The 13,775-nt window shown below is 41.8% G+C and overlaps 1 protein-coding gene across 4 annotated transcripts in view; it reads left to right on the top strand.

The window, feature by feature from the left end:
- The window catches only part of mdfic (MyoD family inhibitor domain containing), a 56,336-nt gene extending 50,181 nt beyond the window's left edge, over nucleotides 1-6,155 (top strand). For all 4 annotated transcript variants that reach the window (XM_086268826.1, XM_086268829.1, XM_086268828.1 and 1 more), the window contains one exon: nucleotides 4,085-6,155. In XM_086268826.1, the coding sequence (XP_086124952.1) occupies nucleotides 4,085-4,335 (251 nt within the window). In that variant the 3' untranslated portion in view covers nucleotides 4,336-6,155. The remainder of the gene's footprint in view (nucleotides 1-4,084) is intronic.
- Nucleotides 6,156-13,775: the final 7,620 nt, after the last annotated feature.

Below are 13,775 nucleotides of genomic sequence, written 5' to 3'. Positions count from 1 at the left end.
TGACCTGGTTTAGGTTTAGACTTGTGATGGAGTATCCCCTAATCTGTAGTCTCACCATCAAACAAAATGGGCGTATTCTTCGCAGGTGCGCATGAAATAATACCTAACAAGATATTGATAATACATTCTTGCCTCCTCTCACCTTTTAATGATGGTGGTGCGTGACCTCTCATATTTATCACTCCCGTCAAGCAAATGCCGTCTCATCTCGCCCCTGTGGCTTTTATTTTCTTTAACAACAAGCCAGAGAGTCCGTTTGCCATGCAGGGAAGCCGTCACTTTGTCAGGTGCAATGCTGAGGTGAGTCCAGTAATGAAGGCGGCTGCCCGGTCCTTTTCCATTGTGGAGATAGGTGTGACCGTCTAACGAGGCCGGAGAGCACGGGGTGCCCATTAAGTCATAACCAGCCTCCTCCGGGCCCCTCACGGCCCCTCACACCTCTCTGGTACCTTTTTGGCTCTCCCTACATCCCGTCAGCAGCACCATTGCCCTCATTAACAGGGCCTCATCCACCCCCACCCTCGACCCTTTCTCCAGCTACTGTACTTTGTGGACTTCCATGTGTTCTATCTTTCTGTAGCTCATAGAATATCAGTGTTTAGGCTTATTTTTGTTCAAGTAGATAGGCAATTCCTGCTTTATTCATCCAACATGGCCTTTGCGGATTTACTGTTTTTATGTGAGGATTTGCTCACACCCCCCCCCCAAAACAAGATTCATAGTGGTCAGGTAGAGATGTAAGAGCAAAGTGGTCCTTTTCATTTGTCTGTATGTGAAATATGTGCGCAGATTGATGAAGGCACTCACGCACATGCACCGTGCAGGTAAAGGTGCGATCCATCCGCCAAGAGATATTCTAGACGCATCATGTTTTCAACATCTTAATTGGTAAAGAACAAAAGCAAGAGAGTGGGCAGGGAGTTAAAAAAACAAAAAAACAAAAACAGCTGCTCAACAAGTCTCATTATGGCTTTTGTGTTGCTTATTTGCAGGCGTGAGAGCTCTCAGAATCAATATGTTCGCTCTCAACTATTTATTTCCCCCCGGAAAAGAGCCAAGCTGTTGTGTTTGAATGTTTACACGGATTAACATAATCTGTTTGCCTGTGAAATTAGCCTCCTAAACAGCCCCCCGAACACAGGAAATAAAAGGCGTAAGCTAGCAGGAACTAGCTCTGGGGATTCTGTTGCTCTCTGTGTTTCTTGGCACGCGCCGTTGGCACCGTAGCCAATCTGTGATAACAGCTTTTGAGGAGTCATTTAGCACGCTGCTTTTGTTTAGCGAGGTGGGGTGTCTCGACTCTTGTCATCGGGTTTATGTTTCTATTTTTTTGTGAACTGTGTGTAATCGGTTAACGTCTCCAAGCCGCTTCAGCCGCTTCATTTAGAGATTTCATGCCAGGGTTGTGAGCGCATTGTTAAAAACTTCCCTAAGCTATAAACTTGAAAGTGTTTGCGTGTGTTTTTGTAAGCTGTAGTCCTCTACCTTTGACTTTTTTACCCCCCTCAGTCATGCATTAATAAACAGACCTGCTTTTACGTGCATGTGGTGGACATTGACTATCCGGCCCACATCCTCTGCCTCCTTTACCCAAGTGTGCCTTCTGTGCATTCGCGTGGCCACCAAGGCTTTGTCTGATCACTCTTTCTCTCTCTCTCCGCCTCCTGACTGCCCGGCTCTCTTGCCCTCTCGCTTGCCTCTTTGTGAGTTTGAATGTTTTGCACAGCTTGCCGCTCTGAGGCCCATCCAGCTTGTTTTGTGTCATGCCGCTCCCCTTTTTTTGATGTCAGCTTTCCAGATGTCTCATACTATTTCCTCAGAGGTGCCGGGCGCTGTTTTTTTGGCCCTGCAAACTCTGGGCTTCATCTCCGCTCACTGACATTAAACAGCAACATTGTCAGTGTATGCTGCTCTTGTCTGTCTGTTGCTTGGTTTCACTCTGTCTCTGTCTGCCTCTCTGTCTCTCTCTGTTTTTCATGGAGATGTGCCTTGCGTCCAGCTCTCTTGTGTACAGTATATGACCCCCACCACTTTTCCCTTCCTCCTTGCTGGCTTCTATAAGATACAGACTAATCGCTGGTGCTGAATTATACATCCAAGTGAATAGCTGAGCTGGCTGGCCACTGCCTAATGCCTATGTACTGTGTTTGTATCGTATTCACAGTCTGCTGTTACATTCCGAATGCTGGCATGGCTATACCCTCTGGGTCCTTCAGAGTTTGTTAGGTTGAACTTTGAAGCTGTGGCCGAGCAGTGTTTATTGCTCTCACTGGCATTTTGCAGAACTCGGATGGCAGTACACTTACAGCGCATGCCAGCATAAAAAAAAAAAAAAAAGGTCTATGAAGCAAAACCACATTCTGGCCAGTAGCAGCTTACTGCATGTCCACCCCACATGTTTAATACTGAAAGATTTATTCTCATGCATCTTCCATTACTGCCAGTGTTATGGCCTCAGATAAGGATAATAAGATGCATTCGAACTTCAGGCACCCTCACATGTACAGCCGCGCTTTCTCGTTTCATGTTCCCTTCTTTATCTTGTTTGTATCGCAGTCAGCTAGCGCTTCTGGTCAGCTCCGCAGCCCTTAGCAGTGCAAAATTAGGGGGGAGAAAAAAAACCCCCTCTACTTTGATTAATCAAACATGAGCATTCAGAGGCCCTCAGCTTCCAATTCCGTCCTCCACACTCTCCTCCTTTCGCTTTCCCTCTAACCCAATCAGTAACAGCCCCTTCTGACAGCTCAAGATGGGCTGATGAAAGTTATGCAAATGAGCCCTGTTTGTAATGCTATTTTTCTGCATCCATCCACATCATGTCTTTTTAACACTCCAAAGCAGGGGCGCTGCGCTGGCCTTGGTTCAGAAAGGAGACAGCTGCAAGGAGTGTCTGCCAGGTGCACTTACAGAAGGATGTTCAGTATGGTTTAGTGAGTTGGATGCAACGACCAGAGGTTTTAGTGTGGGGAAGGTTGACCAAGGATAACATATAGGCATGGCTAAACAATCATTGATCTGTGTTCAACCTCACCTGGACAGTTTTATTTTGGATTTTCTTCTTCTTTTCTTTTTTGGAAGAAAGTAATTCCAGCTCTAATTAAAAGACAAGTTTTAGTTCATTTCAGATCAGGAAACAAGACCACCTCTCCTGTATTGTATAACTTGTTGACAACATGTTCTTCAAATGTGCGGATGAGATAATCAGATAGCAACAAAACAGACAGTAATCAAGTCGGAGCTACAATGTTGTTTTTAACCTGCTGCCTTCTTTACCCAGCTTGCTCAGTCGCATCGACTGCCTCTTAGAGCTGCTCCAGGTACAAGAGCTCCTCAGATCATTTCAAGCACTTCAGAGAATTTCAGGGATTCTAACACGACTATATGCTCAAAACTAATGACAATAACTGACGGGTTTGATCAGAGATTTGAACATTCTGGGGATACTCTGACAGAGTCTTTGGTTTGAGACACTGCCAAATATTATGTTCTGTCAATAAGTTTAAATTACCTTCACTAGATCTCTTACATACAAACAAACTGTCACTGTGAACTGTACAGTGAAACATGTAACTCATTTGGCCTTTCAAAATGACACTTATGATTCTTAATGGACACATTAGTAAGTTGAAGACTGCTGAGGCTGCTGTTGAACAGCAAGCCGAAAGTTTCCACCGGCCACGTAAAGAGTTCCTGCGAGGTGGTTAAATGTTAATCAGAGGTGCTGGCATTGGAAGCATTAATTCACCTAGTTGCCAGGCAGGGACTCTTGGACTCTTGCTAATCATCTTTGTTTGATCAGCCCAGCAGTTTGCATGATAATGCCACAATTGCTTAGCAATTCTCTTAATCAAAACTGCAGAGGAAAATTGATTTCTTTGGATGTTTTCTTTTATTTCTGTTTGCCATATGCGTATTGTGTTCCACCTGTCAGCCTGCTGAGCATGCATCACTCACTTACTCTCTATACACAGTTTTCCCCACCACAGTTGGAAATATTTATGCTTTAATTTTAGTTTTTTAGTTTTTTCCTTATCTTTGTGTGTGATTTGTGACTGATTTATTTGTCACCCCTGCTTGGACCCAGACTGCTGCGTTCACTGCATCTTGGCCTGCCTTTTCTGTGAGTTCCTGACGCTTTGCAACATGGTGGTGGCCCAGGCCTCATGCGGCGCATGCACATCAGAGGTTTGCTGCTGCTGCTGCTGCACCGACGATCTGGGCGACGACTGCAACTGCCCTTGTGACATGGACTGTGGCATAATGGATGCTTGCTGCGAGTCCTCAGATTGCCTGGAAATCTGCATGGAGTGCTGCGGCATCTGCTTCCCCACATAGACAGGCCCGTGTTGGTGTGGACCAGGGCGATAAGCAAGACCCCGAAAGTATTAGAAGGAAGCTGCTGCTGCTACTTTAGAATTCTGCAAAGGATAGAGGAGAAAGTGTGCACGGTGGTTGGCATATGTTTTCGTGAAGGTCCTATTTTTTGTGTGCCTGACTTTTCAGTATGTGCAAACTAGCCTGGTTTGTACAGCATGCTTTGAAAGATGGATTTCAACACTGGGCTTCTCCATCTAAACCATCCAGATATATGAACTCGTCAGTTAAATCTTCAGTGTATTGTAAGTATTCCATCTGTTGCTAAAAGCAGTATAGTAGAGATTCGATTGTTACATCAGGAATGCTGTCTAATTGTATCACATCTTGCCTCTTTTTAGTCATTTTGGTGACCGACATGTTGCATTTACAAAATAACATTTATTCTGTTTTCATTTTAAATACTTTGTTTTTTTTTATTGTCAGAAACTTAGGTTTGCAGTCTTTACAACACTGTAAAAACTTTATGTGATGGTTCATATATTCTTCATTGCATACTGTATTTCGGCGAGACAGACTTCTATATAGACATATCTACTGTAGTACTGTAGAACAGTTGAAACTGGTGAAATGTTTAAGGTGAATCAGGACTTCCCATTATCTGCTACTTTCTGCCACTGAAGGTAAGGGTGACATTACATTTTTATTTTAAGCATTTTGTAAATGCTGGAAACGTTTATTATTTTATACAGAGGGTCGTAATTGTCTGCAATATTTTACCAGGTGTTTTAATGGTTGGGATGGATTATTTCACTAAAAAGTGTCATCTCACACCTGATTTGGCAGTGTTTGAAGCCTTGGGTTTACTGGAAATACAGTGCAGTTACTTGCATTTTTTATATCAAGAAGCTCTTAATAATCTCCAATAAGATGTACAATGCGTTTAGCTTTTATTTCTATGAGAGTCCTCCTCTAATGTTAGCTGTCAATGAATAGGCTTAGCCGGCCTTTTATTTGATGCTATTTTGCATTCATACTGTGGAAGTATGACTTGTTGAACTGCACTCTGTTCATGAGGTCTGTGATAAGAAATTAAAAATGGTGACCCTAGTTGCCACTTAAGCCGCTTTTGGGTATCAAGCCCAGAGACTGGGGGGAAAAAAATGTTATCATGAACTGTCATTTTTTTTAGAAATTGTAAACCAAAGCAGGGTAAAAGCAGTTTCCTTCTCTCTCTCTTTTTTTCTCGTCCTTAATTCTGTGTATCTCGAGATGAGTTTGTAGTGAATCACCAGCAGAGTCATTTTCTTGTCTTGGAGATCCACTTTGATGTTGTTTAAGTGGTGATGCTTAAAGCTGGCCCTCATTAGCACTGCTTACTAAATGGTAACAAAAAAATAAAAATGGTCCCTTCCTAATGGCATCAAAGATAATGTGCTGTCATGTACGGCTCGTCTTAATGGCACACTGTTATGTGTATAAAGAGGCTGGATGGGCACCTCTTCAGTAGATAATGTGCAGAAAGTAAACCTCATTTTCATGTTTATGATTAACTCAAAGCAGGAGTTTGTTACAGGCTAAGGAGTGTCAAGAAAACACTATATAGATAATGTGAAGAATTTATCTTTAAATTTAAAAAAAAAAAGTATACAGTATGTAGTCGTCGTCTTGCACAATACTGTTATGCTTTATGTTGTGCTTTTTTCCTTGATTCTTTCCATTTCCATCTGGATACATCAGCTCATTTAATTGTCTTCCAATACCTTGAATTTCAATGAAAGTTTTTTTTTTTTTTTTTAAATAAAACTTTACTTAAAATGATGATTGTTTTGATCTTCTTTTTCTAAAAAACACGACTTTTATGTGCGCCAGCTCTTTATCATATTCCAGTTGTGCAACATGTGACGAACAGGTCTGCCTTCATTTCACATGTTTGAGTCTTTTGTAAAGGCGTGTTTGGCACATTGTTCTGACTCACCACCCATTTCCTCATATTTTGCGTCCAAGGAGCCAGACATTCTTGTAATTAAAAAAAAATAAAAAATAGTGGTCCTGGGCAATAGTTTTCCAGTTTTTTAGGACATTGGTTGGTTTTTCACTCCTTTCCAGTCCAGTCCTTGGACTTGACCATTTTCAGAGGTATGTTTTTTTTGTTTGTTTTTTTTAAGCCACTCAGCACTGACTTATGAATCATTCAAGCATAAAAAATAGACCAACTCAAGGGATGAATCAGTGGTGTGTCAACACTAAATGGAGAACTAGCCGAAGAGCTTGCCAAAATACTAGCCAAGTTACCAATGTCTAACTGTTAAGCTAGTGTCACTTTTTTTTTTTTTTTTTTTTTTTTTTTTTTTTTTACTATTATCAGAAATTTTACAAAGGAAAATCCCCAGCTGTCCTCAACTGACATAGTCCACAGATAAATACCACACAATGAACACCAAACCAACTCAGCTCTGGTTTCTGCTGCAGCAGGTGTCTTAAGTAACACTTGTCCTATTGACACGCACAAACTGACTTGGGGAAATCAATTTCAGCTACAATATTGTTGCTGGTGGTGACTGTGCATGTTTCAAATGTGGTTTAAAGTTTGTCCCCTGTACTGTAATGTAACTGCAGCCAAAAACTTCCTCCAGAGGACTTTATTCCACATGGCCTTGTCTTTGCCTGTATAATCACTGGAAAGCAAAAGTGTGCTTACCAAGGAGGTTAATATTTGCGTCTTTTTCTGAGTGTAGATTCAAAGCACAATGCAATGGTTACCTGTAGATCTTGTGACTGAACACTGGGGACTTCTTTTTTAGATCAGGTGACCTTTAGATTTTACTGGTGTGGCTAGTCTTGGACAAATTGTGAATCTAAAATCAGGGCCACTTGCATGATTCATTCACATAATTTGGCAATTTTGTGTTTGTTTTTAAAGCATTTACCATATCACAGACATTCACAATCTGCTTTTTCAAGGGTTTAGAGAGCTACATTTAACTTGAACAGACTGTAGCATTTTAGAAATGAACACTTTCTAAGGAGCTCCCATTTACTGAAACCCATTTTTGAAATGGTTTCAGTTTAATTCTTTGAAATTTTGATAAACGGAACAGTGGATAACTTTTTCCATGTGACCAAATATAACACATTTTAATGATTAAAATAAATAAAAACACAATGTATTTTAATCATTAAAATGTGTTATATTTATTTGTATACAGTTTTGTGTTGTTAAATTGTATTGAAAATTTAATTATTAAGTGCAAAATCACAACATTAGTTGCATCAAGGTGCTTTATATTATAAGGTAAAGGATGGGTACCGGTAATGACACCGGTTCTGACATAAACGGTAGTAACCAGACCGAAAAGCAGCGCACATTTCGGTGCTTTTTTTCCTGAGCTGTGATACACTTTGGATTCTAGCCAATCATTTTACCTTTCCAAGGATAGTAATTGGGCCCAGGTATGTACGTTCTTTTAGAGCAGAGCTACAGATTAAAAATGCCCAAGGCGAAGCGGTCAAAAGTCTGGCTGTACTTCACAGTAAAAGATGCAAACTCAGCAGCCTGCAACAAGTGCTTTAAGGTGATACTGTGTAAAGGAGGTAACACCTCGAATCTGATGAAACACCTGGCGACACATTTTTTTTTTTTTTTTTTAAAGCCTAGAAATGCACCGTATTTGATAGCTTGCTGCAAGACCGAGCACAGAGCGCATCTACTGCGGGTTTGGTGCCTGTTATCGGACCCGGAGTTAGCAACATCCCCCAAGAACCCGAAGAGGAGAGTCCTGGCCCCTAGCCCTGCCAGTGTAGCAGTAATGATGACGGATGATGATGATGATGGCAGCAGCAGCCGTTCTTCTCTGCGTGAGTAGCTTAATGTTGTTCGTGTGTAATTTACGTTGAGTAGGCTAACCACGTTATTACATTAATGCATGTAAGGTGAACTAGCAAACACAGTCATAGCTACATGCGGCTGTCTTCTTGTTTGATGGCAGATACTCCCTTCACCCTGGCAAAAAAGGCGAAAATGACCAAAGAAAAAGTGGAAAACAGCTAAACATGAGAGGTTTATGGACAAAGTTTGTGTTTTTCCATTGTTTAAGCACTGCTTCCAGCCAAGAGCGATACCATATGCCCTATAGCTGCAGAGAAGACTAACATTGTTAACTTTTTACAAAAAAACCGCTAAACATGAGAGGTTTTAGGACAAAGTTTGTGTTTTCCATTGATTAAGCACCGGTTCGAGCACCGTTTGAGCACCGGCACCGTTTCAAAAGTACTGGTTTGGCACCGGTATCGGATAAAACCTAAATGATACCCATCCCTAGTAAAGACCCTAAAATAATACACAGCAATCAGAAGACTCCACATGAGCAGCCCCTTGGCGACAGTGGGAGGGAAAAAACTCCCTTTTTAACAAGAAGGAACCTCCAGCAGGAAGGGGAGGAGCAGCCGTCTGCTGTGACCGGTGGAGGTGAGGTGAGGGGAGGGAGACAGGACAAATGCCACTAGAGACTAAAAAAGGTAAATGAAAAACAAACTGTCAGTGCATCATGGAAAAACCCCAGCAGCCTAGGCCGGTTGTATTGTAAGCAAGGGAAAATTCAGGGTCACCTGATCCAGGCCTGACTACATGCTAGTCAGATATGTTCCAACAACAATAACAACAGATTCCATTAGATAAATGTTTTAATTAGTCCAGCCAGTCATTATGCATTTTCCTTTTCCTTGTGGAATGACTAGAAGCTGAAACAACGTGTGAGTTTTGTGGTGGCCACATTGGTTACCCTCTGCCCTTTACCCTCTCTGTGTCGCACAGTCTTTCCCCTCTGGTCTTTTCTCTATTAGTGAGGGTGCCAGCCTGGGATCAGCATTACAGCGTTAACATGGAAACATGGCCAACAACACTCAGCGAGGTCGCCGGGGAGCAGGGACCTCCTGCTGACTGGAATAGCAGTTTGACCTTCAGCCAACACCACCCCCTGTTAACCCCTCAATTAACCTCCACATCAGCCCCTCTGCTGGTAGAACAGAAAGGAAGAGACTCCCCTTTCAATTCTGTCTTTAGTTCCTTTTATCATTTTCTGCCTGGATACACCCTGGCCCCAGGAAATTACCATCTTATTTCACTAATGCGTTGGGGAAAATATTGCTATCCAGAAAGTCTGTAATCACGCAGGAGTTGTACTTTTTCTTTTCTTTTTTTCCACGTTTACAGAGAGGGTGAGAGGCTGGAAATATTAAAAACTCCAGGTAGAGTGCGCAGTGACCTTTTCAGACAGTCTTCCACCTTTCTACTCCTCTAATCAATCCCCCTCTGATCGCTCGCTGTGTGCTGGATTGTAATGTCACAATTAGGACTGCTCCATTGTTTCTGTTTGCCGTCTGGGGAGAAATTCAGCACTTCTGTGATCTCAAGGTCATTTCTTTTACAGTATTAAATAAATTAGAATGAGGCTCTGGCCACCTCCTCTGTCTAGCCGTGTATTGAGCCATCCATCCATCCATCCCTTTTTTTCTGCTCAATTGGGTGGGATACTCTTTCACTCAGAAAATGAAAGTCTCCTGCCCTCGGCCATGAGAACAAATTATTGCTTTTGCTGTTTCTGTATATGATGAGGTTGGGGGGAAAAAAACAGATGGGAACATTAATGGTGTTTTTGCTTGGTTCATTTTCATATCAGAGGTAGACCTGAGAGTTGAACACTGATAAGATATTAACCATTTTATAATTTTGAATAATATGACTAATTAAACTGGATGAGAAGGGGTGTCTTTATTCGACTTGTTTTTTTTCCCCCCTAGGTGGAACATCAATTATTTAAAAAAAGAAAGAAAACAGCAGAAAATGTGGATACACGTGCTTCCCCCCACCCCCATGTTCTCTTGTCAATATATAGGATGCATAATAGGCATCATTACATGGCAGTTACCATTCGAGGTGATTAATTTTACCATATTTATAATATTGTGTTGTGTGCCATTAAAGGTAATCATACGGATAGAATAACTGTCAGCATGTGTAATTTTTTGCATCCTCAGTACATCAGAAAAATTACCTGCATTGTCACATTGTGGCATTTTTGGTAATGGATTCTAAAATCAATACAGCTATTCATTCACGTGACGTCACATCATTACAGGAACACCCACCTGCAGGGCAAAACAAAGCTATTCCCTGCTACATGGTTAATTCAGCTTGGATTGTCTAGACAAAATACTTGATAGTTGCACTAATGAGCATTGTTAGGAAACTACTTTTAGAAGTATTGGTGTATTAGAAGGTTACTGCCATTAAAAACTTATATCTCACTTGTAAAGTTTTGAAGTGCTCTTGAGCAATAGTTTTTTCAGGGTTTCTGGAGGACATTGGCTGCTTTTTAAATCAGGTTTATCTGACAGTTTCCAGGGAAATGCTGTTGTGTCTCTTTAAGGAATTTAGTGCTGACCTATGGCCAGTGCTGGACTGGTAATCTCAAATGCGGGGCATTTTTCTCAGTGAGATGATGTGTTGATATACAGGTTACAGGACAGCCGCTGCGCACCGGCCCCTCAAAGCACTGACAGCAGCCCATTGGTTAATTTTTATTACCGACATCATCTGGTTTCCCGAAGATGGTGATGATGAGAGCAGTCAGCTTTCTTAAGAGCAAAAGAGCAAAAACAAAGTGTCCACTGTTTTTTGACAGCTAATACTTAGTTAAGTTTGTTCTAAACTTAACAATGTGGAAAGCATGTGGACCCAGTGAAATCATTTATGTGTACAAAGAAGAAGAACCACTCCCAGCACGGACTTGTGTACCTGCCCTGTGTCCTTTTACCCTCCTCTGCACTTGCGTCGAAGTTTGACCTCGCTGTTTATACTTGCAGCATGACATTAAAATAAAATGAGACGATCTTCAGAGGGCTGTGCAAGGAGGGAAAAAAAAAAGAGAAGAGTACAAGTAATGTCACTTTCAATTAATCTCCTCAGGTAGTGGCCCCATTAGCCCTCTCACACATGGGCCTGGTTTACAATGCAAATAGGGTCATTACCTGAGGACTTTAATTGACTTTGACAAGAGGCCGAAGACGCCTGTGTTCACATGCCATGTGTTATTTGTTTGCTTGGTACTTCCCGCACACAAATTTGTTTTTCGTGTGGCTGCCAACAGCAAAAGTAACAAAATAATGAAAAATATATTTTTTTAAATGCTCATTGAACTGAAAACGCTGCACACCAGTTAACTTTTCTTTACTATCAAAAACTTAAATTCAACCCTGAGAAATGACAGCGAGCAGAGTTTCAGCACTGCGATGTGAATGATTTCCAAGTGAAAGATTAGTATTCTTTGTTCCCGTCTCGTCTTGGAGCAACAACGTGTGATCGCACTCATACCTTAAATATTTAAAGACCCCCTTTTGCTAAAGCTTTCCTGTGATACACGGGCCTCTGACTGCTTCTAATCTCCTTGTTACCTGGAGGCGTCACCGTGGTGATGCAAAGATCACATGTGGCAGTGAGATCATGAGATTTGAAACAAAATAACCCCCCCCCGGTGAGGTTCAAAGTTTCTGTGCCCTGAGAAGATGCGACAGCAACATCTGCCTGGGAGAACGGAAGACTCAGACAGGAAGGGATGGAGAGGAAAACAAAAACCACAATGACATCAATAATTTTTTTTCTTCCTCAATATTGCAGAAAAAAACCCCTCTCCCCTTCCTCACATCCCCTCAAGATGTTGTGGCATCTTTTAGTGTTACATGCAAAACAAAAGGGATTTTTCCTCCTTTTTCAGGCTTTGGTGTCTGTTGTGTTTGTGTGCTTCTTTTAAAGGCAGTCTGTGTTTCATGGATGCCTGAGCAGGCTTTCCGAGAGGGTAAAAAAAACTCCACTTCCACGGACCTGTAAATAAGACATCGGCTTAACACTTTCAACTTTTCTATTTTCCTTTATACCTCTCTGTCTGAAGGCACCAGACCGTGGGAGAGGCAAATTGAGAGGGACGTGCGGATCGGGGATGGCTGTTTATTTGCTTGTACACACTTCTTGAGCTATAAATTAGATGTCACCATTGTTATATGTCATTTGCCGTTGCGGTTTCCCAGGCAGCACTTTTGATTGTTTGTTCTTAACATCACTTAAATGAGCGAGGACTCGCGTTTGGCCTCCGGTCATCTGGATCTGGCGAGTGATTGGCAGATTGTTTGGCAGGCCTGCTTGTTCTATTATCGTTTATGAGAGCGTTTACAACCGCGCACAAAGCAGGATTTGTTTATGATAAAAGCAGGTGCCCGAGCTGGTCTTTGGCTGATTTACAGAAATCAAGATGCTTTTTTTTTTTTTATGATGTTTGGTTTTTGTGGATTTTCCAGCACTGCCTGTTGGAACAGTTCATCATAAAAACTCCAAATGACATAGAGTCCTTATTGTACATCAAACCCTTGTGTATTTTTCCACCAGAAATGCTTTAAATTGCACATATGAGAATAAAGGGAAATGTTCTCCCTGAATAAGGATGTTTATGGAGCTAATATATGTTTCTGTCTTCTCTTAACCCGGCTCAACCAAACCACCCCACCCAGACCCCACTAGCTTAATATGCAGGAAAAACAAACATAAATCAAGGTCTTAATAACACCAGCCTTTATGGCAAATGTATAGGACTCAACTTTCTGCTTGGAGCAGCCTCTTCACATTGAGTTAACATGACTGACAGCCAAAACCTCTCAAACATGCGTATACACACACACACACACACACACACACACACACACACACACACACACACACACACACACACACACACACCGGCATTTTGGATCTGAGATGCTTTCTATAAAACAGGAGGAAAAACCAGATCAAACAAACATGTTCAGATGAGGTTTTTTTTCCTTCTTTTTGTATAATTTACTCAGGCTGTGTCAGAGCTTTTGTTTTTTCCCTTCTCTATTCCCAAAGAAGCAAACAACATTAATCATTTCTCAGATCTGTTAAACTGTTTCCCAGTGACTCTATTGTTAGTCGTGTCTCTGCAAGCCCCCCCCTCCCCAAACAAACAGCAACAATGCGGCGGGTGCTTAAACCCCAGATGTTTTGCCGCGGCATGTTTGTTTGCTTGTCGGGTGTCCTTAATTGTTTCATCTGCTACAAATAAACACATCACTTGTTGCATCTTTGTTTACACGCTGACAGTTTGTTTGTGATGATTTGTAGTGCGCGCTGCACATTAAGAGAAAGGTAACCAGGCGCCGGTGCATTTTTTTTTTTTTTTTTGTACACGCCGCAGGGGAAAGTTTACAGGTGTGCACTGGTAACACCTGCATGGATCCCCGTGTGGAACGTAACTTCTTATGCTGTAAATTAACATGTGCTCAATGTCAGCTTAACTGCTGCACTATATAATGAATTCCAGTACCCAGGAATGCATATCGCAGGATTTTTGTGCCCTTAACTGAATCTCTATAGGCTTGGCACCCCACACGCA

Source organism: Aulonocara sp. 'chitande type north' Nkhata Bay, linkage group LG17 (assembly GCF_057382095.1).
Source record: "Aulonocara sp. 'chitande type north' Nkhata Bay isolate Kocher_YH1m ecotype deep benthic linkage group LG17, A_spYH_male_GT1.1, whole genome shotgun sequence".
In the NCBI taxonomy this organism is placed as follows: Eukaryota; Metazoa; Chordata; class Actinopteri; order Cichliformes; family Cichlidae; genus Aulonocara; species Aulonocara sp. 'chitande type north' Nkhata Bay.
The sequence above is the reverse complement of the archived record's forward strand: the minus strand, read 5'-3'. Positions and strand labels throughout refer to the sequence as shown.